This window comes from Desmodus rotundus, chromosome 9, assembly GCF_022682495.2.
Source record: "Desmodus rotundus isolate HL8 chromosome 9, HLdesRot8A.1, whole genome shotgun sequence".
Taxonomy (NCBI): domain Eukaryota; kingdom Metazoa; phylum Chordata; class Mammalia; order Chiroptera; family Phyllostomidae; genus Desmodus; species Desmodus rotundus.
The window spans coordinates 36,064,254-36,089,772 of record NC_071395.1 but is presented as its reverse complement, the minus strand read 5'-3'; the positions used below and the strand labels follow the sequence as shown (position 1 = coordinate 36,089,772).

The 25,519-nt window shown below is 41.9% G+C and overlaps 2 protein-coding genes across 5 annotated transcripts in view; one reads left to right on the top strand and one right to left on the bottom strand.

Moving 5' to 3' along the window:
* Positions 1 to 18,812, bottom strand: part of CCDC25 (coiled-coil domain containing 25) — a 39,659-nt gene extending 20,847 nt beyond the window's left edge. Inside the window, exons 1-4 of one of the 3 annotated variants that reach the window (XM_053910992.2) lie at positions 18,689 to 18,812; positions 13,884 to 13,970; positions 9,432 to 9,471; positions 3,822 to 3,873 (exon numbers count right to left, since the gene is read on the bottom strand). In XM_053910992.2, coding sequence (XP_053766967.1) covers positions 3,822 to 3,873; positions 9,432 to 9,471; positions 13,884 to 13,970; positions 18,689 to 18,716 — 207 coding nt within the window. In that variant the 5' untranslated portion in view covers positions 18,717 to 18,812. The remainder of the gene's footprint in view (positions 1 to 3,821; positions 3,874 to 9,431; positions 9,472 to 13,883; positions 13,971 to 18,688) is intronic. The other 2 variants (XM_024568828.4, XM_045202378.3) reach the window with 2 other exon arrangements.
* A 1,628-nt stretch (positions 18,813 to 20,440) lies between these two features.
* The window catches only part of ESCO2 (establishment of sister chromatid cohesion N-acetyltransferase 2), a 24,796-nt gene continuing 19,717 nt past the window's right edge, over positions 20,441 to 25,519 (top strand). Inside the window, exons 1-3 of one of the 2 annotated variants that reach the window (XM_045202380.3) lie at positions 20,441 to 20,614; positions 21,609 to 21,677; positions 22,454 to 23,282. In XM_045202380.3, coding sequence (XP_045058315.2) covers positions 21,625 to 21,677; positions 22,454 to 23,282 — 882 coding nt within the window. In that variant the 5' untranslated portion in view covers positions 20,441 to 20,614; positions 21,609 to 21,624. Of the gene's footprint in view, positions 20,615 to 20,668; positions 20,736 to 21,608; positions 21,678 to 22,453; positions 23,283 to 25,519 lie in introns of those variants that run through there. The other variant, XM_045202381.3, reaches the window with a different exon arrangement.

The following is a 25,519-nucleotide window of genomic DNA, read 5'->3' as shown; positions in this document are numbered from 1 at the left end:
ACAACAGATGTTTCTCTCTCCTCTCAAATCAATACATTTTTAAAAATTAAAAAAGAAAAAGGGGTATATCCCGTCCTGTGCAATTCCCTAACCACAGAGAGGATCCTGAGTTTAGTGTCTGAAGAACACAATGTCATCATTATGAATATCAGCCACTACACTAGGCTATAATATGGTAATAGTGATGCCTTCAGGGGCTTTTTACAATACACAGGAGCTGACTGACCCTATGCTAAATAAATCAGAATGAATAATTAAAAAACAAAACAATAGCTACCAGTTCTTGAGTACCTACCACACGCCAGGTACTACGTGAATAGACATATGAAATGGATAGTAATTATTATCTTCACTTTACCTATGAAGAAAATGAAGCCTAATGAGGTTAAGTAAGTGGGCCAAGGTCCCATATATCTGGTTAAGTGACAGGGCTGGGAGATAAGCCCAGGGCCAGAACCATGCTCTAAGCACTGGGCCCAGGGTACGGTGCTTACGGAGTTCTTGTGAAAACAGTTTCTTGGCCTTGATGTCAGGCTCTGTCCCAATACCCCCCCTTACTACCCGAGGCAGTCACCATTCCTGAAGCACTCTCCACTTCCTGTTTTGCAACTTCTGATACAATGTGAGCAGGGAAAAAACTCGTTCAGCTTAGCATCATGCACAAAATCAGAGTAAACAAACTGAGTGGAGACAGGCTAAGGTACTCTCAAAATGTAAAGGTCAGGATTTGAACTGTGGGCTTTGTGCCATCTATGTTAATAAGATAAGAAACCTCTAGATAAGTGAGATATTTTCTATGGGTTTTCAAAAATCAAAAAGCCTAGGAAAGAGCACAACTGAACACCTATGATCTTCAAGGTTTGGGTTGAATCCAACTGAATTCAGTAAAAAAGAATGAACACATATAAGCGCTTAGCATGTATCAGGCATTATTCCAAGTGCGTGAGATAGGCGAGCTCACTTCGTCCTCACGGGGCCCCAACAAGGTAGGCACGGTTAGCTTCTTTGTACAGACGGCAAAACGGGCCCAGTTAAGTAATTTGTTTGAAGTCACACAGCAAGGGGCAGAGCCAGGGTTCAAACCCAGAGTCTGGGCTCTGAACCGCTTAGTCCTACTGCATCTCCAACACTTACTTGGCCCCTACAAGGTATAAAGGGCTATGCCATTTACTGCAGGAGATGACCCAGGTAAGAGTTCCTTAAAGAGAATATATTTTTACCGAGCACATTGTGTGCTTCCAAAAGAAAATGACATTGAAACTTCTACTCAGACAAGTACCGTATCTCGCTGTGTATAATGCACACTTTGCCCACATTTTTGAAGGAAAAATAAGGATGCGCATTATACGTGGGTATGATGATTCCATACCATGGGCATAATAATGGGTATAATAATCCCATGTCTAATGCACGCCAAAATGTCAGTGTGCGTTGTACATGGCAAAATACGGTAACAACTGGTGGTAATATGACCTTGGGATAACCACCATTACTTCCATTTTCTAACACAGCAGAACCCAAAGGAAAAACTTTAACGGGGAAGGTGGTAACACCACACTCTATTTCTTCTAAACTTAAAATAGTTCCAAAGTGGCAAGAAGCAGCGTAGGAGAGTTCAGAACTTCATGCCAGCGCAGAGTTCACAGTCTTCGTCTTTCCCTTTGCAGCGCAGGCCTCAAACCAAAAGTGTGCTTCACCTTGCTGGCAAATTAAGGAAGGAATATTATGACCACAATGAAAGAGTGTCAGGTATTTACTAAGATGATCAAAAGGTTTTTTTTTAATTATAGAATTCCCTAAAGTGTTTGGAAAACCTGTAATTATCAGGTAGCATTTTAAATTAGCAGAATACTTTCAGAGGGCAATCCGGCATAAAAAGAGCTACCAAATTGTTTAGATCTTTTGACCCAGTAATTCCACTTCTGAGAGTTACTCTAAAAACTAATTCAAAAGACAAGCAGACAGCAGTTCATAAAAAGGCATTTCTTGCTGGAGTCATAACGCTAGAAACCGTAGATAACCTGGATGTTGGTATACGCGGTCATTAACTGTGGCACACTGCCAACTCAGAGCGGTCAGCCACAAAAATAAACATGAAAATAATAAAAGTAACGTGAAAAAGTTTATAAACGGTCACTTTAAAAAGTGATGCAATCAACCAGGGGAAGCCAGGATGGAATGCCGACGGAGACAGAGAGCCGTCTTATTAGGAGTGTAGGACACACCACCACCGAAGGAGTCTGGGGGCGGGGGAGCCTCTCAGTAACTTTGAAAAACTGTTCTGACTGGAAACTATAAGGCAAAAAAGAAAAAAACCCCACAACTGCATACAAACACTGTACATGAGTTGATAAAGTTGTTTCATATGGGAATATGGGTTAACAGATCTGAAACCACTTGCATGTATACTGGAGTCAAACAAATAAGCACATAAACGGTGGGGGAGCCAGGTTTGCTCACTGTCTGAGAAGGAATGACAGACAAGCGAGGCAGAAAGGTTGGAATGGATTTGTCAGATGCATTTGTATGAGCTCGTGTTTAGCTCGGTGGGGATTCAGATGGAGAGATACATGTGGATGCACGGGCTGGTACACACACGTGTCTCCCTGCTCTGTGTCAGGTGAGAGCCTCGGTGCTATTCTTGCCCCCAAACCCAAAACTCCAGTCTGTGCCTGGCAAAAACATCAGATAAACCCAGTAGGAAATATGGATCAATGCTTCTCAAACTGTCACGAACAACAGAGAAAGAGTGGGAAACTGTCACAGACCAAAGACCAGACAGACATGGCAACTAGATGCAACGTGGGACCCTGGACTGGATCCTAGAACAGAAAGAGAGTGAATGGAAAACTGATGAACTCAGAATAGTTTAGTTCAAAGTAATGCACCAGTGTTGGTTTCTAGGTTCTGATAAACCTACCACAGTAAAGTAAGCTGTTAACAATGAGGGAAACTGGGTGTGTGGCACGTGGCGATTCTGTATTCTCTTCGCAACTTTTCTGTAAATCTCAAATCATTCCAAAATAAAACCTTTTATAAAGCAACACATATAACAAGTACATATACCCTGTATTTCAACTACATAAAATATAACATATGCCCTGGCTAGTGTGGCTCAGTGGATCAAGTGCCTGCCTGTGAACCAAAGGGTGGCCAGCCGGTTCAATTCCCTGTCAGGGCACATGCCTGGGTTGTGGGCCAGGTCCCCAGTAGGGGGCGTGCAAGAGGCAACCACACATTGATGTTTTTCTCTCTCTCTCCTTCCCTTCCCCTCTCTAAAAATAAATAAATACAATCTTAAAAAAATAATTAAAAAAATAAGATGGATGTAAAGACACATTAGAAAAGTAGTGGTTTTACATTACTAGGGAAGATAACATTTTTTTCCTTTACTATTATAACGCTGTTTGAAACCTCCCCAAGCCCCTGATAACTGGGATCATCTGCCCTTGGTGAGGCAGGAAAATCACATGAGCTTGAAAAACAGGAACCACAGCATGATCTCCAATGGAGAAGACAGTAAGTGCAGTAGTGTCAACTGAAATGAAAGGGAGAGAAAGCAGAGGTGACAGAGAACACACGTGACCTGGCAGGACAAGGCAGTGCTTCTACCTGGGAAGTTCGTACTATGTCCAAGTCTCAACAATCAGCGGACTTTCCCTGGGTGATGATCTGGGTCAGGGGAAGACAGCTCTTTACTTGCTAACTTCAGCCTTCTGTACACACTACTTTAAGCAATCGGTTGCAGAAAAAAGGAGGGGACGAGATGTGACGCTCGTCACTAAAGGGAAAGTCATGAATCCACGTTTAAGTCCAGTTACCTTATGTAATCGAAGGTATACATGAGCCGAAGAGATTTTGTCCACATGAAACCTACAAAGAATGAAAACCACTTTTAGCAAGAGGTACAAGACAGCCATCTCCTCGGGCCATTTGCATCTAAAGCATTCCTGTCCCGAAAGTACTAACTCAGGGCCTAAGCACCATGGGGAGTATAGAACACAGTCACTGCCTCCGCAGGGCTCACTACCAACTGGGAGACATAAGACGCACACGGAGAGTCCTGAGGCTGGGTGGGACTAAGGTGGGACTAAGTGTCCAGACGAGGGCAGGAGACAGTGAATGTTACAGCCCTGGGACGGGTGCTATTTTAAGTGAGACCGCCCTGCCAGGCACCAAAGGCTTCACTGGCAATCTGAGACTTGGTGGGTCCCTGACTGAAGCGCAGGACTTAGAGAAAACAGGGAAAGGAATCTCAGTTGAGAAGAGAGGGGAAGGAGAGCAGCCCGCAAGACTCCAAGGCCGCAGTCCTGGGAGGCTTGCTGGACCACTGACAGAAACACCCCCCGGCTGGAGACGGCACCAGTTTAGAGAAAGAGATGGGACATCCTGAGTTCCAAGTGATGGCAAAGCAAAGAGAATGTCAAGCAGAGTTGGAAGAATAGGTGAGCAGCGAAGGCAGTAAACAGACACATCATAAAAGGGGTCAGTCCAACACTGCACCCGGCCTTAAACGCAGCGATGGTGCTAACATATGTCTCCTGGGACAGCACGGTGACTGTCCTTTATGACACAGCCCTAAAACATTCTGAATGCCTGCTCGCCCTGATGTCCTAAATTTACCTTTCATTAAGACTCTATCATCTAACAACCACACCTAAAACAAAAACAAAAGCAAAGTAAGCAAACAACTAGAACAGGAACAGAACCACAGATATGGAGATCACATGGAGGGTTATCAACAGGGGAGTGGGAGGGGGAGAGAGAGGGGAAAGGTACAGAGAATAAGAAGCATAAATGGTAGGTAGAAAACAGACAGGGGGAGGGTAAGAATAGTATAGGAAATGTAGAAGCCAAAGAACTTATATATATGACCCACGGACATGAACTACAGGGGGGGAATGTGGGAGGGAGGGGGTGGGTATGATGGAGTGGAGTGAAGGGGGGGGAAATGGGACAACTGTAATAGCATAATCAATAAATATATTAAAAAAAGACTATCATCCACAAATTTCATAAATCTTTTTAAATGTACTTTCTTTCCCACTTGGTTGAACAGTTGGGATATTAAGTTTTTCATATTTGCAATGGACCAGATGAAGTTGACTTTCTCTTTGCAACACCCAGAGATGCCCCAGAACCCCAGCACCAAACAACAATAACACATTCTGTTAACTTTAGCCATGTCCTCCTTAGTCTGGACCTTACCAGACTGAAGACCGTGTGGCCAAACTCTAGGAGGCACCATTACCTACCATCATACACCTCTGTAGGCATTTCCTTAGCATTAATGTATTTTTATAGAAGTGCAATGGTCACACATTCACAGTGTGGTTCCATATAAAGGTTAAGATTAGGCTGTTTCTAAAGTCCTCTTTAAAGAGGATGAGCATCTTGCTAGTCACTCTGAATACTTAAACATATTATGCATTTTTGGCAGCCTATGACGACCCCAGGTTTTATTCGTAACCATTACTGATAACCAGACATGAGTATAACATCTCAGTTTATTTTTTTCCAACTGCTTCACTGACTCATTTGCATTCCCATGTAAGAGATTCCTACAGATTATCATCTTAAGCTAGGCATTTTCCCCCCCGAAAATGTTTCGGGTTTTTTTTTTTTTTCAAATCTAGAAATTATGTATCTCATTACCCTCTCTCGGGATCTTAGGAAAATACCCCATTAGTAAGCAAGCTCGATGAGAAGCGACTTCTCCCATTCCAACTTGCCTGAAACCTCTTCTCTATTTACAACTCTCCTGTGTACCCATAAGGGCCCGATTGTATTCTGATTTTCCTTAAAGGTCTTTGATGTAAAATGTTACAGAAAGAAACACACAGATAATTCAATATATATCTAATGGATTCACACATAAGTAGTGGGAGTACTGAAATACGCACAGAAACATCAGGCTCGTACGCACGCCCCCACCCACCTGAAGGGCTGGGGGGTGTGTCAAAGTATGTGTCTTCGGTTGAAATGTAAAACAACCAAAAAAGCTCTGTAAATAAACTGTTTTGATTAAGTTTCCTTAAAAAAAACTTTCCCAAACGTCCCAAAATGCTTACTCGAAGTTCAAATTATGCCCACTAGTTCCATCTTCTGTGTCATCTTTCTCTTCCTGCTTAATCACTATTACCTTTACCGAGGGCAGAGACTACAAACTTCAATGGAAGAATCAATGACCTAGGGATGGAGAGACGCAGGGCCCCAGAAGCTGGGTTGTTTAACTTCCTCAAGTAGAATCGCTGGAAATATTACTCATCGGGGAGGCTGGAGCCAATAAACACAATTTCGATTTTCCTTTGTTTAAAGATGAATTTAGTTTCATGCTCACTTAATGCTAGAAAAATCCTTTGCCTAAAGGCACCTCAGGAGGTTTCCCGGTATAACCTCAGATGCTGACATTCAGAGGTGAGGCACCAGAGCGAGGCAGGGAGCCAGGAAAACCTGCCCTGGAATGTAGACCAACTGCATCCTTCCCACCATGCCCTGGAACGTTCCCAAGATTCAGAGTCTACGCACCAGTACACCAGAACAGGTCTCAATTTAGGGCTCTTCCGCCCTAAACTGATCAAACCTCAAATAGCTTCTGGAAGTCAGTCAGTCACTTTCCGCAACAGTCACTGATCTCAAGACTGTTAAAGAGCGCCAGAGGGTAAAGGGTGTCTAGGTGTCAGTGGACACCGCTTTGGTTAAGTAGTATTCCAGGAGTCAGCGCCCGTGCAATGAAAAAACCCAAATCATAATACATGGGGTGTGCGTTATAAACTGGAAATTTCTCTTCCACTTATTTTTTTCCTAAATGTCAGGTAAATTGACTTTCAGGGTGCATCTGAATATATAACCTTTTCTATGCAGGTATTTCTGCCTCAAACCTGACATGTTAAAAATGTATAAAAGGTAACTACATAACAGGTACAGCCATTCTGATCCCCCTTGACAGAGCCTAGAGATCTTTGGGCTTTCAGGACAGGTGAAAGAGTCCAGATGGGGGTAACAGGTGCTCAGAATGGCGAGAACCAGCAGTTGTTGTGAAGAAATGTCCAGTGGAGACCATTTCGAGACAGGCAGAGAGCTAGTCGATTAGGAAGTCAGCCAACAGTCACAGAATGCCTATGTGCCAGGTCCCGTGCTAGGTACTGGGAATACAGTAGTAAACGAAACAGACCATTGTCCTCCTGGAGCTCATAGTCTAGGGCCCTAGGAAGGTGAGTTGCACCCAGTCCAGAAGCCCTCAGCAGTGCAAACTGTCCACCATGACGGCGTATTCGAGTTCAGATGACGGGCCATTGTGCTGGGACAGGGGCAGATAAAAAAAAAAAAAACTTTAAAATTCCTCAGGTTCCTAGTGCCTCTTGGTTCCTGGTATGTGGACTTGAGAGGGCGATAGCTAGGACAGCATTTCCATTGGGGTCATGGAGTAGCCCCTTCATATGGGGTAGGCTGGAGCAGGAGAGGCGGCGCCCTTCAGCGGGGCCTGCAGACAGGGCTGGGGATAGAAAAAGGACGCAAACAGAGTCTAGGGGTAGCCTCAGTTACGTTCTGTCGTATTTTTCCTACTGAATGTTCGATGCTGTGCACCTCACTGAAAATCAACCACTCTTCTAAAAAGTGGCAGCCTACCCTCTGTAGGGACTTAAGTGAACGGCCTGGGCCCACAATTGGAGAAAAGGGGTCCAGAGAGAGCCACAGCCACAGCTTGAGGGAAGAAAGAGATGACCTGCAGCCAAAGGGCAGCAGCCTGGAGGGATGGAGAAGCGCTGATTTAGAACCACAGCCAGCTGGAGGGGCCAGCGACACCCAGAGCAGGCTCGTTCAGTTTCTTTCAGCCTTCGTCTCCTCATCTGAAAAACGGGCATGCTGTCAGTAACTGTTTCACAGGGCTGCTGTGGACTCAATGTATTATTAATGGAGGTAAACACGTAAGGATTTGGCACAGAGTTAAGTGCTCAATAAATGTCACTGTTACTCTCATTAAAGCAACAGGGTCCATGAGCATATCTTCAGGGCGAGCATGTGGCAGGGTGTTAGGGGCTGTGGAGACCATATCCCACTCTACGGGCAGAATTAGGCTCCAGGAGAGCGACATCACAGGGGTCAGAATGAGTGGTGGGCGCTGAAGGCAGAGCGAGTAGGTAAACTGAGTCTGAGAGTGTTCCAAGAAAGAAACACAAAGCCAGCAGTCCGCGCACCCCCGAAAGGCCCTGGGTCTGAGCGGCAGAAAAACCCACATGGTGTTCTAAGGCAGTCAGTAAAAGAGTAGAACTCAACTAGAATAAAGAGGTCTTTTTTCGTTCATTTACTTTGCTGTGTTTTGGACTATGTTTTGAGAGCAGCACAACTATCTTGGAAAGAGGCTGAGAAAGTACGTATTATTTAAATTTCCACAAATTATTTTAGAAAGAGGGTGGGGGCTGGACCAAGACAGGTGTAAACTCTCGAGGGAGTTACAAAGGGAACCCAGTCTGTTTTTCTCTAGAGCTCGGTCTAGCCAGACGCTCTGCTGTCCGCCTGCCTGGCAGAGTGTGTCTACTTTCTTCAGTGCTTCTTGTGCAGCCTTCGTGCATCCACTCGGCAAGAGCGGCCTGAATGTGTGTGACTGACGTGGCCTCAGTAACTTACTGCACTGGCCAAAAAGTCCGTGTAGTTTTTTCCGTAAAATAAAAGACACATTTTTCATTTTCACCAATAACTATTGATTTGGATATTTTGAGTATGTTGGCCATCTCCTGCTATTGGCTTCTAATGGGTAGAGGCCACGGCTGCTGCTAAACATCTTCCAATGCACAAGACAGCCCCACAGCGAAGAATTATTTGGCCAAAATGCCAATAGTTCCAAGAAACTTCGCAAACCACTCTCCACATGTTCCATCAGTCACAGCACCTTCTCCATACACTGCACAAGTCTTTTTTGTGTTTTGGTTGTGCTTTTACCTTTCTTGAAATAAGAAACCACAATATGCTGAAAATGTTGTATATCTTCTTCCATCTTCAATATTAAAATGACTGCACAAAAATTTACCAATTTTGATGGTTTTTTTTTAATGCACGCTGATATAACAGCTGTCACCACACAATCTAACAAAATTGTTTCAAATGAAGTTAAAAGACAACTGAGCACTACTAGCACCATGGTATGGAAAAAGCTAAATGAACTTTTTGGCTATAAGAGACACACGGAAGACAAAGAGAAAGCCTATGTTCTGGAGGCCTTCACAGGTCTGAGCTCTAACCCTGCGACACCATTTCCGGTTTAGATGGTAATTATAAACGAAGGGAACTGGCAGGCAGCTACTCACCACTGCACATCCCTAACAAACATACAAAGCGGGAGTGCTAGTTTTTATCACAGGAGTCAGGTGGCAGACCACGTCTAAAAACGTAAATAATGATCCACTGAAAGCAGAGCCAAAATTGTTACTTACCAAATATCTTCAGGCCAGCCATACTTTATTAGATCTTCATCTATAGGGAGATACAAGAGAACAAGGAAAAGGTTAAAAAAAAACACCCAAAAAACAAAAAAAACCCCTTCAAATGAAGATATGCCAGAGTTTATCGGAAAAGGAGAGAACCACAACCCTCTCCACAACCTTTTTCCCTCCCTTAATGAAGAGCAATTCAGAGAGGCTTTGATGCTTGAAAATTCTGTAAAAATAGTTTTTACAAGTGGACAGTTATAACTGTGATAATCTTTTATAATCATACTTGTAATCTAAAGTTCAAACATATTTCTATTTAAAGCTGACAAATAAAGCTGACAAAACAGAGCAGCTGAGGATGGATGCTGTCTTAGAAAATTCATTCACTGTAATAATATCTGTATGTTAAAATTGTTTTGTTAAAATTTTAAAGCCAATGGACTGCATTTCACTTCTTTAAAAAAAAAAAAAACCTGACTTTTAAAACTGTAGAAAATTAGGGAATTAAACAAACACCAGAAATATATAAAAAAGAAAATAAAAATCGCCTAAAATAAAATAGAAGAGTGGAACATAGGTATTGGAAAGGATGGGGTAGGGAACTCATGTTTTTATTACAAGCATTCTGTTGAATTTTTAAACTTTTAAAAATTGACTAGAGTGGAAGGGAGAGAGAGAAACACTGTTTGATGTTCCACTAACGTCTGCATTCACTAACTGATTCTTGTATGTGCCCCGACCGGGGATCAAACCCGCAACCATGGCGCATCAGGTCAATGCTCTAACCAACTGAGCTACCCGGCCAGGGCACTGTTAGAGTTTTTAAACTATGTATGACAGGTAGAAATAAAACAAGATTTTAAAAAGTTCTCTGGAAACAATGACAACTTAATTCTATCATACGGATAAACTCACTAATGTTGACACTTGGGTTGTTTCCAATTATAAATGTTTCAATAAATACTTTTAAATAAATATGTCCATATCCCTGATTATTTCTTTAAGGTGTATTTCTAAAAGGCAAGTATTCAAAATTTATGCACATTTTTAAAACTAACGATCTGTATCACCACAGAAAGTTTATATTCACATATACAGAGTGGGACAAAAGTAGGTTCACAGTTGTTTGTATGGAAAATAATACAACAACTAGTAAATAATGGAAGAATAAACTGTGTTTTGCCTGCTTACAACTGTAAACCTACTTCTGCCCCGCCCTATACTTCTAGAAGCCATATGAATAATTAGTAACTAACTGCTGAATACAGAAGCATTATTTAAAGTATTAGACATAAAGTTAAAAATTGTAAAGTACACAAAATAATACATATATGATGATTTTAAATGTACCCAAGAAAGGGTAATCTCTCTGACTTTAACGGGGTATTTACTCCCCAGAAAAGCAAAAGGAAGATAAACCTTGGATGAGGGTCCCCTTAGCAACTGCAGACACCAGGAGTTTCTGAGGGGCTTTCTATGAGCTCAAGTGGGAAGCTGAGCAAATAGCCACCAGGTAACCAGAACAAGTAAAGGGAAATCTAAAAACCTCTTCCACAGGTGATGTTCGGCTCCCTGCTGACACCTGCTGACTAGTAAAAGGAACACACCAGAAGCTTTTTAGTGAAAGTAAATAATTCAATTAGAAATTCATTTATATGCCACCCGGCCCTTAGTCTGAAGTCATCAAGGCTCTTAGAGGTATCTGTGATGCGCTAGGAGCACCAGGGGACAGAGTGCTTAAAAAATGCTACACCTTTCTTACAAAGCAGCTATGGAAGTTGATGCCTCCAAATGACTCCAAGAATTCTCGGGAAAAGTGTACTATACATAGGTTTTTCCTACACATATTTTAAGGACAACGAGACACCACTCCAGCGGACTCTAGATAGAACCTAGATTTACATATGTAGACACAGATTCTATATCTAGATTCATATTTGTAGATACAAATTCCTCCAAAAGACATTTAAAGGATTCCAAAAAACAAAAATTAGAAAACAACAAAACATAAAGGCTTGCAGTCTAGCCCATCCTAATCTACTCCCCCACAAAGCCTTCTCAGCCTTCCCTAATCCAGTTTTCTCTGCCTCCTCCATTTCCACAGTATTTGCTATTAATATGAATGCATTTTGCCCATACTTTTTTATAACCTTTATTTTTTAAAGCAATTTAGGTTCAGAGCCAAACTGGCCCGCACTTGCTTCGGTGCGTGCCTCCACCCGAATACTGTGAAAACGCGAGACTAAATCTCCCTGTTTGGACACTCACAGAGGCGGGCACGAAGAGACCCAGCGAACAGTAACTAAAACGGAAGGGCCAAGAGACAAGGTGCGAGAGTCCCTGCACAGCTGCCTCAGGTCGGTTGGCTCCACTGGTAGCCGGTCAGCGTGAGCCAGAACGGAGGCAGCCCTTCCCTGTAAGAAATACACAAAGCCCACTCCCCCGGCCCCGCCCCCGCCCACACCCAGGGCTGCAGAGTGCCAAACCGCACAACCTCGCAAAGCAGCTCTGCTTTAGCAGCCTCTCAGTGACCTCAATGTTGGATTCGCACACGTGATGCGGTACAGAGAAAAGCAGATGTGGTCAGGTTTGGACCCGTATCTGCTGTAAATGCAATGACGGCTCATAACTGTGCCTACTGTTCAATGGGGTACAGGAAGGTAGCGCCCCCTCTTCAGCTGCACTCATCAGGAGGGGGCTCTGGGGAGAATACGCATTACCTATGCCAACACACGGGTTACTAGGAGAAACATGAAATTCCAGAACCGATATATTGCAAACAGCTTCTCCATTAAGTCACATCTAGAATCAATGTCATAAATTCATTCAAAGGAAAAACTTTACAAATGAGTTACATTATTCCATTCTGTTTTCTTCTCTTGGCTAGGATGCAACAATCTTGCTTATACTGATTCTGCTTTATGGTAACCATGTTACAGCAAAGTTCTAAGCTGTTTATATAGATCTGGATTATAACTACATATAACTACATATCATGTTATTGGTGTCATATATGCTATATACTATATGCACATTTATTATATGCATAGGAAGTATTTTATATATAATATACATATATTAACTATATAATTATATCACCACTCTTTGACATCTTTTAATTTTTGGCCTTATTTATGTCATTAATGTCAAATGTCTCATACTGAAGAATGTTATGCTTGCCTCTTTTAAAGGATCAAGTTTAAACTGTCGTCAGTTTCAAAGTGCACCTGGGACAGACACTGGTGGTTTTAGAAAAGGAAAGAAAACGAAATACCTGGGATTGAAAGGTGACTGTAGTGATCACCCAGCTGTCCGACTATGGAGGCAGAGTCGTCCAGCCTGGAGTGTTCCCGCTACGGGGAGGGGCCGCTTGGGCAGCTAAAGAAGCTCCAGTATGGTAACTGCTACTTACTGAGTGCCCTCCAGGGCCCAGACACCTCCCCCAGGCTCTTTCATAACCTTCACGACCTGCACGGTAAATACCATCCATGGTCTTCTTCTGACATCTAAGAAATCCGAGGTTCAAAGAGGTTAAGTCACTACAGCTAGTTTGCTAAAGAGCTGGAATTTTAACCCAGACTGGACTGATTTAGGAGCTGTCTCTTCCAAAATGTTACACTAGCCCATGAGGTAAGCAGCTATGTTTTCCAAGCCTGAAGAAGAGTAATTCTGGCACTTTCTCCAAGAGCTCGTACTACTGCCATTCTTTTCTCCCTCACCTCCGCGCTCCACAGCCTGAGGTCAGAGCTGCTAGCTCGCTGCTCTCAGCTCGCTGCTCTCCTGCTCAAGAAAGCTGAACCTCACTTCCGTCGCCCTCCTCGCTCCCGCAGTCAAAAAGTGATGTTTTTATTTTTAAATTTAGTTCAAATTCTTTAGTGGGTTAAAAACTTAGGTTAGCAGGCTGAGACTAGCTTTTAAAAAATGAAATGAAACAGAAAATAGAGGGCATAGCAAACAACATGGGTATTTTTGTTTTCTCTTTATGAAAGTGTATACCATTTATTACATGATTGTGTATACAGTATGAAATAAGGTATTTCATTCCGAAGACAATGGTCGACAAAGTTAGACAAAAACTGTTAACGTTCCATGACTTAAAAGAGCCACCTTCAGTCTCAGAAAACCAATAGGTATGTTTCCACTAATCTTAAAGGTGGCGAAAATGGCAGGAAATGATCTTTTTCAGCTTCCAAGTCACAGAATATTTTTATTTGATCCAAACTGGCAAAGGTTAACCTCCGATTCATATCAACCTAAATCAAATGATACGACAAAACTTTCATAAAGTTTCTAATGAGCAACAACAGGTGGTCCAATTAGCTCAAATATTACCTGATATAACCAAATTCTAGGCAAGTTAATCCCCTGGAGTTCTTTGTAATGGGGTAGTTAGCAGTAGTAAGTTGAAAACTCATACTCAACAAACCACAGAGGGAAAAGGCAATTAACACTTACCTCTGGAAATTTCAAAGCCAAATGCTTTAGAAAACTTACTTTCATATTTGTCCTTTCCCATGTAAATAGTGTACGCAGATGAGTTAACTAAAACAAAACAAGAATAAAAAGTAGTTAGATAATTTCATCACCAAAAGTGTTTCATGGGAAAAACGAGGGACAAATGCTTAGATTTGGGGTTGGCAAAAAAAGGATGGCCCATCGGCCAAAGCGAGCCCTGAGTGTGGACAGCCCCGGAGCTAAGAATGACTTTTAATTTTCAGCAGGCTGAAAAAAAGCAAAAAAGGAAGAACAAACTATGGAGTGTGGCTCACAAGTCTAAAATATTTACTATCGGGCCCAAACAGAAAACGTTTTCTGACCCTTATAAAAAAAAATTGCTACTTTCCTAATTTCCTGGGTAAAGTTCAATGCAATTCCTGTTCAGTCTTATATTTTGCCTTCTTCAAAAGAATTTTCAAAAAAGAAAAATCCAACCTTCACCTCAATCATTTAAAAATAGGCTCCTAGACTTAGCCAAGTTTTAGCTGTCATAATTTAATTAGGCCAATATTACATTCTATTTCAGGTATGCTGCAAGTTATAATGGGCTGCCTGTCCCATTCGGGAGTAATATGCCTCTTAAACTTCTAAGTCGTTGGCTCTGAACCCTGATCACATACTAGAATCCCCTAATTACGCACCAGCTCCACTTAGACTGACCAAATCCTAATCTCTGGAGGGCAGGCACTGGTATCCTCTAAAAGACCTCCAAGTGATTCTGATGTTGAGTCAGGGTTAGGAACCACTATCCTAAATCAAACCCAATGTTCTGGTATGGCTTACGTTAGGAATTTACTTTACTGACGGTGTGTTTTAACATGGGCATGCGCCATCTGGAGTCAAACAAAAAGTTAAGTTTCCTGACTGAAATGCTAACTGGGTAATGGGTTTCCAAGCTCGTCTAACAAACTTATGGGATGCCATCTGAATGTACTCTCCTGAGTTAACAGTCACTGGGGGCTCGGTCTGAAAGACCCAGCAGACGGGTGCAAGGCTGGTCTGGGCGGTCTGCTGACTGTCACTCCAGGGCACAGAACACAGGAGCGGGACTCCGAAGGCCAGGGAGCAGGCACTCTTTCATTACAAATGCTAAACTCGGGATGGCCTGGACGTTCAGTAATGAGACATTCCTTAAGTTATCGATTGTAGCTGCCTCTCTTGGGGAGGGAAAACTCCTAATTCCTTCCTTAGCAGTTATAATGACTACAGTCCATAATCACTTGGAAGTAGTTGAGAGAAATCTCGAAGGGAATGTTTGCATTGCCTAGTTGACAGAGATACTTATCTATAGTTGAGCATGTTATTAGCTTCATAAGGCATTAGCATAGCATATAAAAAATGCCAGAACGGCAGAAACAACACTAAACAGGGTTTCAGATTCTCTGTGCACAACACGGCAATGTTATATGTGTATGCCCTTTTGATCCTGAAATGGGAGCATATCCTGGAGTATATCCCATTATAGGGTCAAAAGGGACCGCTAGGAGTATATCCTGCTAATTAAACACTCCAGCCAGCAATGATGTTCTTTTCACAAGCTAAACACTAATCAAGACTGGTTAAACACATTACAGTACATCCATAAACAAAATGCTACATACCCATTAAAAAGAAAGGGCCACAGTATTCTTGTATATCCATATACAATAAGATTCAATTTGTAAAAAATAAATGAAAGTGTAATTAACTATGCATATTTATGTTCACATATATATTTTCAGTCTATGCATCCATTTTCTTATATGTGTGGAAAGATATACATCTGTTAACAATAGTTACCTTAGCTAGCTTGCTCACAAAATATACAGGTGGTTTTATAGAACAAAAGTGACTTTAAAATGATTAAAATAAAACAAAGCTGTCCCTGTGTGGGCCGAGTTATCTAACTTACAGCCGAGAGAATGGCAGACAACTGTTTGGATGGCTGACCTACAGAAAGAGGCGATTAAGAACATAACTGCTACAAACCCAACCCAGGGGCATTCTACGGAACAATTCTTCAACTAGCAGGTGGCATGGAAGACAAAGACTGAGCAAATGCTCTAGGTTAGAAGAGACTAAAGAGTCCCTTCTAACAATTTGTCATTTTCCTTTGTTATAAATACATTAGGACACTGCGTAAAAGCTAATTAAATAGTATTGTTTGCAAAATTAATTTTCTAATTTTGATAACGAAGAATGTTTTTAATAGGAGAATATCCTTGATTTTAAGAAAAAAATACTTAAGTATCTGGAGGTAAAATGCAACTTACTAACAAACAGTTCAGGAAAAAATATTGTGCGTGTATGGGGAGAGGGAGGGAGAAGGGGAGAGAGGGAGAAAACTGAAAATATAAGGGAAAATTTAAATAATGCAACTGTTAGAATGTGGTTAAGGAGGTAAAATGTTCGAATCTGAGGAATCTAAGAGAAGGATATAAAGGAAAGCTTTTACTTTTCCGAAAGACTGAAATTATGTCAAAACTAAAAAGAGCATGGTTGCTGAGCAAGTATTCGGAATTAAGCTCCTGTCCACGTTAAAGAGATACAGAAAAAAAAATAAACTGAATTATTTTGGTACTTTTGTTATTCTCACCCAAACAACAGGGTTCATTAGTATGGGGACTAGTTATCTTGAAGATAGAGGACTGAGGCATGGCTACCAACCCAACTTTAGAGGCCGTGTGATCATTTCATAACACAGGACAATCTATCCTAAGACAGATGCTATTAAGAGGTACTAAGACTAAGTACCTCTTAATGAGCAAAGTGCAGGTATTTTGTGGGTCCATAACACAGATGGTCTTGAATTGGACACTGGAAATATAATAAAGCTAATGTTTCATTATGTCATTATGAGAAAACACGAAAGAATAGAATTGAACAGATTTTAGCCAGAGATACTAATCTTAAAACAAAAGGAAAGGCAAAACTTTCTATTGAAATTTTCTCCCCATTTTATAAAAAAGGTTTTAGGCCCTAACCACTTGGTTGAAGCTTGGCTATCTATGCGAAGTCAGTTCCGAAGATGCTGCATTTCAGGTTGTTTCTGTACTGGGAAGTGTAGCTTTTCTACTATTTTACTGGAAAAGTTATATATTTTTCCATTAACTTTGCAATTTTAAGAGATTTGCCGCACAAGGGGGCGGTTTTATTACACTTAGAGGCTACATATTTTTCCACCAGGAAACCGTTCTGACACCATAATGGCAGCCAGTGAGAAAAGTTGCACTTTGTCCTACTAAGGGCACCTGTACATATATGACTGGGGCTCAAAGAATTTAGAATAGCTTTAAAGCAACTAGCATAAAATACATTTAGTTCTTATACCCCCCATACTTTTTATTTCCTTTTGAGCTCATACAGATATCCATGTTGTTGGGGAGTTTCATGAGTAGAGAGGCCACAAAGAGATGCTGAAGTTATGACAGGCTTCGCAGGAGCAAAACAGTACAGAGGAAGGACTGAAAAGTCCTTTTAGGCCGGCTATCGGGGGCCTAAAATGATTTTTCAGGCTAGTGTGAATTTTGTTCCTAGTAATTTTAATGATATGGGTAAGACAAACCAAATCTACAGAGGCAGAGAAATATTAGCATCCGGCACACTGTGGAAGTCTAAACTACTGAGAAAAAAATGAGATGTGACAGTGTGACTGAGTAGGAGGGGATGGGGGGTGGGGACCGTGACTTACAACATCTCTGGGCCTTAATGTTCTCAACTCTAAAGAGAAGGTACCACTCTACTCAACCCCACACAAACAACATGGAGCTCGCCTTTAACAAGCAAGCAAAGACAACCGCAATAGAATAGTGTCTTATGACTAAATTAAAAAAAAAACATTCGTTTACTCAACAATCATCTACTGAGTGTCTATTATGAGCCAGGCACTATACTAGGGGAAACAAGGTAAGGAGATCCTGTCCCTGCCTTCCAAGGGTTTACACTCTCAAGAAGACAGCGTTTATTACCATTAAGCGCGGATACCAAAGGTATACACGGAATGTTAAGGGGGTCCCCGAAAAGGTATCCCTAAGCAATCCCTGGGTGGAAGCTAGATTGGGAAAGGCATTTGAAAAAGGTAAGCCAGAGCTGTCTTAAGGGTGTAGCAGTGAACTGGGGGTTGATTCTAGCACAGAGAACACAAGCAGAGAAACCAAGCCTACACACAGTATTTACTTCCTGGGAACTAAAAGCACGCTTTCTTTGACTGCCAACGACAAATCAGAAACATCATCATATGTCACTTTTCAAGATCTGAGACATCAAGTCTACCCAGTGAGTGGCTTGCTTACCATTCTAAGGTATTTTACGCTGGAGACCCTACAACCCTTTCCTAGGAGGGTAAGGCGTACGTCCCAAACGGCAGAGCTGTTGACAGCTGTCTCCTTTGTTTATCAAGTGCAGAATCACTAGGGCACAGCCAGAATAAAAGTCAAGGGTGGTGGGGGGCGCGACATGGGGTGTGAAGAAGCCCACAAACTGCCCCATTCCAGGCAACGACAGTTTTCCCGACTGAGGCCAGAGAACGCTCCCAGATGCGAAGACCTCAGAGGGGACAGTCCCTCCGCCCACCCCACCCCCAACCCCGCGGGCCCTGACAAGGGGACACTCGGAGACCACCGGGCTGAAGGAGGCAGAGGACCGAGTGGGAGCGGGAAGAGGAGCCCAACGCGGAGGAGGCGAGGCGCGTTAAGATGAGGTCCGAGCTCGGCGGCGGCCCGGGGCGTCCCGGCTTAGGAAACGCACCGCGGAGCGGGGACCCCGGGGCCGTGGCGCCCACTCACCGCTGCTGCTGGTGAAGTAGAACACCATGATCCCGGCGACGGCGCAGCGACCCCGGCGAGGAGCAGCAGCGCCCAACTCGGGGAGAGCAGGAGACCGGACGCGGAGGCCGCCGGTTTCCTGGAGTCCTGCGCGCACTTCCGGCGGGTGTCGGGCCGCGTCACAACGCCGGCTGGTCAGTGCCATTTTTGATCTCCGCGGGGAGGGGGTGTTGGCGGGCGAGGGTGTTTCAAGGCCCTAGAGGGGCCGGGACAGCTGGTGGTTGGGAAACAGGGCGGGGAGGTAAGGGGTACACCATCGTCCTTTTTTCTTTTTTATTGAACTTACTGGGGTAACATTGGTTTATAAAATTATACCGTTTTCAGGTGCATGATCATGTAATACATCATCTGTATATTGTACCGTGTGTTCACAACCCAGCAAAGTCTCCTTGCATCACCATTTATGCCCCCTCTACCAACTCCCCCCACCCTGCATGAAACTCTGTCCTAAAAGAAAAATGCCATGGCCAGTGGGTGGTTAAGTCCTGAGGCTTATTTGTTGGTGTTATCTGCTTCCCCACACCCCCGCAAGCGCTCCCAGAGAGCCTAAACTGTGTGCCTTTTTCACAGCTGGATATTTACCGAGCCAATCGCGGTACTTGATACTTCGGTAGTTCATTAAATTTTTAATGAACCCAAATTCCTCCGCAATTCTCATTTTAGCTCCACCACTTGGAAGGCCCACACTTGGGTTCATTCTGTGCTTCACCTCCCTCATGTGCAAGATAAAGATGAGTAGAGCAGCTAATTTACAGATTATTTTGCTAGCGTTACATAAAATAACAGGAGGAAAGGGATAGGACATACCACTCAACTCAAATGAATTGTTAGTGATACTCCCCAGAGGCAACATGCCTCTGGGATTTCGACTAGGACTGTTTTGCCTTTATGATCTGCCAATTGTTAATGTGAGATTGAGCAAATTTCAAACCTGTGAACCTGAGATCTTCCTGCCGTAAAGTGGTAATAACCTCACTTCGCTGAAGCTCACACAGCACTTCGCTTTGACCTATTGTTTTTATTTCATTCTGACTGCATTCTAGGAAGTTAAGTGCATCACTTAAACTTATTTAGAATTAAAGGTGTTCCGTCGCAGAAGATAAATGCTTACACTTGGTATGATTTAGTCTAATAAAAGGGGAAAGTGTATCAGGAGCTGGTTACACACAGATAAAAGCAATAGCTAACAACCAATGGGTACTTTAGGAACGTTCCAGCTCCCCAAAGCAAGAACCTAGTTATGGCCTATACGTAAGTGATTGTTTTCAGGCTCTCGGTTTTATTCTCTGTAAAATTGGAATGATAATACATACCTCATAGGTTGTGGTGTGGAGTAAATGAATTAAAACACATAAAGCATGCAAGAATGCACATAGCAGATAATAGTGCTATGATTTAATTTTTTGAATTTAACTTCAAAAATAAAATGAGCTAGAAGCCTAACATCCTACTAATAAAAAAAAAGTTGAACGCTAACGCTTCAAATTTGAAATATAACTGCCTCGAGAATCTCGAGAGGCTACTTTACAAAAACATCCTACACCAAGTGACCCCAGAATATTAAAGAGGGCGTCTTTATTCTACGGAAAACTCCAATTCCCAGAACACACCTAAACAAGACCCGGGGAGTGGAACCCGGCCCGACCGCAAGGGATTGTGGATGGCATGGTTCGGAGAGTGAGTTTCGCCTCCCAAGGGCGGGAGAGTCTTGGAGAGTAGGCGGGGCAATAACTGGCAAGCGACCAATCATCGAGCCAGTTTCTGGAAGCGCTGAGAAGTGGCGAATCAGAACACAGCAGCTGCAACCCTGCATGGCGCGCGATAATTTGAATACAGTGGCGGAGCAACTGGCTTGACTGAGGAGAGGTCGCGGGCTCCGCGGTGCAGGTAATTGCTGCTGGGGGCCGAGGCGTGGGTTGGGAGCCTGAGGAGGACGGGGGATTCTATAGAACGTGGTGAGGGTGAATGTCAAGGACCGAAGCCACCGACCGGTTCTCCGCGCTTCCAGGTCACCTGGTTCCTATCTTCCTGACGCCAGTGTTTTCCTGTCTTGAGTTTTCTAAGGCTGAAAGAGGAAACTTCCTCTTTCAGCCTTAGAAGGGTCTTCCCTTAAGCCGCAGCTGACATTAATTCCCAGAGACCCTGGTCTTTCTGTTTGTTTAACTTTGAAGTCACGCATGTGTCATTTTACAAAACAGACCCGGTCCGAAGGAAGGGGAAGGGGAAACTTTGCCGAGCAACATGCCATCTGCTCGAGTTAAGGTGCAAGATTGTTTATTGGCAGTAGCCTAAGGAGGTCAGGGTATTTTGTAAAAGGAAACTAGCGGCTTGGTTGGGGTTCCTCAGCTCGTAAAACTGGAGAGTATTTTTTGCTGGACTCGTGATGAAAGTTGGAATGGTTTCATTGCCGATACACCAACAAGAAAATCTGTTAAACGGAGAATATTAAGGAAGCATAGATGGAATGGAGGCATAGGACAGCAGTGGCGGGGGTGGGGTGGGGGGAGGACAATGGCAAGGGAGTCGTTGCAGAAGGTGAATGTTTAAATTTGGTGTGAACTAAGCGGGCTAATTAAAGGGGACAGTGTGCCTTGAAATAGGGTAAAAAATATTTCCTTCTTGGTAAGATCATTTTCCAGCTTGAAACTTATTTCCTGTTCTAATCACTACTGTAATGTAGTGTTTTCCTTTTATTTTTTTTACCTTCATCGTTTAAATTTTTATTACAGTGATTTGCTTAAAAAAGAAACCCTTTTCTTGGATCTTTATGGACCATCACCCATACAAAAAGTAATTCAGACTTTTAAGGTATAATTTTGATATAGTGATTTCTATGCACATTGGATGAATTTGGTTATTATAATTGTCCTGTTGCTTTTAGGAGTTCAATTAAGAAGATGTCAGCTTTTACTCCAAGGAAAAGGAAGCAGAATTCTTTGAATTGTGACAAGTGAGTCTCATCTTATGGGTAGAAACTCTTAAAAAAGAAAAATGCACCTTCCTGTCTTTCTTACCTTCTCTCTTCTCTTTCTTAAAATTTCCATTCTTCCACTGGCTATAGTAATATTTCATGTTCTAATTTTAGTCTGGAGATACTGTAAGCTTTCAAAATTAATTATTTACTGCTTTTGTAGGGAATCACAGAAAGAGCTGTTTACTGTGGCTTCAAAATGTATGTCGAGTCTTCCATTTCCTTCTCCTTTCTGCTCTCTTAGGTGATTCTTACCACAGTGTTTCCCATAGAGCACATGCTGGTCAGTAAGCCAGTCTAGAAGGGCTGGGCACTCGGCACTTTCTGTCTGTCAGACCAGATGCGGATCACTCCCCACAGAACGGGCCCTAGTTACATAGAATTAACCATTTTAGAAGACTTGGAACCACTCAAGAAAGTATACGAGCTATAGTTTGTATATGGCCAGGACTTTAAAATAGTTTTAAAACATACACATACACACGTATATGAAAATTTCTTTGTAAACAGTGTTTTCACAAATACTATCTTTTGAAAACTATTTGAATGCTTTGCTTGGTGAAAACAATTTGAGAAATCCTACTGTTAAACTAATAGGTAATGTGTAGGGATGGATGTTTGGTGAAGAAGATGTAATGTTTTCAGTGTGACCTATAGGTACAGTTGTTTCTTACTTAGCAGTAAATTGACAAAAACTGAAGCAAAATAATAATTCTTATCAATGGACCTTGTTTTTTTTTCTTTTTTTTTTATAGCCTATTGGACATTCCATCAAAGAACTTAATTTTGGACATTACCGAAAATGTATTTTCATCACCTAATAAACAACACATTTGCCAAAGCAGTGATAAAAATGAAGAAAAGGTGCCTTATTCTCAACAAGGCCATGTCATTTCAAGTCTGCTCCAAACACCTAAAAAAAATAGGTCACCATCTGCAAATCAAGGCTCACCTTTTAAATCTTCTGTGTCTGCTGTATCCTTTTACAACAAAAATAGGTGTTACCTCAATCCATTGGAGAGAAAGATGATAAAAGAGAGTAGATCCACTTGTCTAAAAACTAATAATGAAGCTAAGTCTTTTGCCAGTGTGACAGAAAAAATGCAGGGAAAACCGGTTCGCTCCAAGAAGATGAACAAAAAACCACGGAAGAGCTTAACTGCTAAGGGTCAACCAGGTTATAAGTGCGTCAGGCCTGTATCAAAGAATTCTAAAAATTCCGTGCAAAATCGAGTGGCCTACAAACCAAGTGCGGAGAAAGAGAACAACTGTTACTCAGCTGAGACTAATCTGCCCGCTCCTAGAGTTCTAAGCCGAAAAGTCAAACCACAAGTCACACTTCAGGGTGGAGCAGCATTTTTTGTTAGGAAAAAATCCTCTCTTAGAAAACCGTCTCTGGGAAATAAGCCGATCCTGGGACTCACTCAAGAGAATAAGTCAGAAGTGATTAAAGATTCTGATGCGGAGACTGTCGGTGAAAGAAAAGGTTTTGAGACAAAACAAGAGCCAAAGTCCTTGTTAGTAGAAAAGGAACTGAACATGGAGCTGCTGGGTACAAGAAGTAAAAATGAGAGACTAATAAAGGTAAAGAAAGCTAAATGTATCATTTAAAAAACTAAGTTGGCTATATAACAAAACTTCAATATACATGCTATACATGTAACATAATTGAACAAAATTTTATTTTCTTTGCGGTCTAGAGGACTGCTGTTATGAATCCAAATAGTATAGTTTAATCACTATAAAGAATTCAGAGGCAGGGTGGAAAGATGGGACTTTTCTCCCTTTTTTGGCTTAACGGAGCCTATCATGATTTCTTTGGCATTGAGGTTTACGTTTTATTAAAACCCCTCAGGACTAAACTAAAGTCCAGAGAAGCTTAACAACTTTTATTTGGTAGTCAGTGTTTTTAGAAAGTAGAAATCACAAAATTCATGTAGTAGGTTTCCAGAGAATAAGCAGATTGATTGTTTTTTGTTGTTGTTGTTTCTGCTTATTATTTAAAGTACTGGAATATTCTAGAAAATCTAGAGAATACAGAAGTATAAAAAAATATATTGTCTGCAAACCCAGTACTTGGAGATGATCACTGTTAATGTACAGTTGGGTTTTTTGTTTACTTTATGTAGTATGTTTTCATTGTTGCCATTCTATGCTTTTTCAATCTTGCTCAGAAATTTAACACAGCTAGCCCAGACTAGTGCTGTCAGACAGAAATAGAATACCAACTGCATTAATTTAAGATTTTCTAGTGGCCATATTAAGTTTTTAAAAAAAGTTTAGCTCAATATATTTTGTTACCCTTTCAGTGTAACTAATATAAAAAGTCATTAATCCAATATTTTACATTTTGATGGACTAAGTCCTTGAAATCAATGTTTATTTTCTCTTGCAGCACATTTGAATTGGGTCTAGCGAATTATTCTTGCAAATTCTCATTAGCCACTTGTGGCTGGTGGCTACCATAATAGGCAGTACAGGTCTTCCCCTTCTGTTGACTTCCTATCAGTAGTCTCATCAGAGAAAGCACTTTTGGTTTGTTCTCAGGTAGCTAGGGACAGAAAGCAATGGAGGCAACAGGCTTTAAGAAAGGCTGTCTTCCAGTTTGGGGCTTGCATGTCTGTGATGATTTATCCTCATCACAGTCCTTGCAGCTGGAGAAATGATAGGCTTTCACACCGAGGCTTATACATTGAGCAGTTCAAACTCTTTATCTCCTCACTTACCTTCTCTCATTCTTCTCTTCATTGCCTCCTTTCAAATTCAGCCCCACATCATACCTCTTCTAGTCACCTAAATTTCCAGTCTCAAGGACAAACATTGTAAATTGGTGGCCAGTGAACCAGATCCAGCCATGAATGTTTTGCTGTGTCTATACATGAAAAATTTTGAGCCAGCATTCTTTATTTAAATGTAAGATAACAGATTTCTAGTGTATCATGAAAAACTGAGGTCTGGCAAAGCTAAGCCCTGATTCCTGCATAGCAATAATCTCTCAGAACAGAGTATCAGGCTACCTACCATTTTGACAGGTATGAGTTCTTCATTTTCCTCACTACATCAGCACCTGTGTACCGAATTAGATCAGTTTTGCTATTAATCTTACTTACCTGCTGCCCTTGTAGGCATGGAAGTTTGCAGTTCCCACTGTAAATGTTTCTTCCTGTCTATCAAGTATTGCCAATTCTGTATTATTGTTCAATGGAACATGTTCTTGCTGGCTAAGCAATGTCAGTCTAATTCTACTAGTTCTTCATACGGTTTCTGCCAAAACAAACAAACAATAACAACACAAAAACCCTTTATCTCCATGTCTGTTTAATACAGTGACATGACGAATTATCTGCAATGCTCTTTTCTGCCTTATTTTCTGAGCTTCATTTTAAGGGGCTGGGTCTTGGATTCTGTCTAGTTATCATTAGTTTGAGAAGCTGTGCTTTTGTGCATCTTAAATTTGTGGAATGAAGCTCTCAAGATTTTGTTAAATACCCACTACTTGTATTCATCTCTACTAGTGAGGGGTGAATCCTGTTTTCATTACTGGGTGCATAGCCTTTCCTCAACTCATGATGGAGCCTTAAGAAATGGCAAAGTGATGGTTTGTCCCATCTCTACTGAGATATGGTCTGGAATAGTTGTACTTTAATCAAAAGAACTTTTCCCCAAGCTATATATTCCCTAAGTCTCACCAAATTAGTAATGTTAGTGAAATTTGTCAGAATTTTTTTCTACTTTGCTTTTCCCACTTCCCAGCTACTACCCAAAAGGGGGAGTTAGAACTCTCTCCAAATACTTAAGAATGTTCTTTTTCTTTCCTTGGC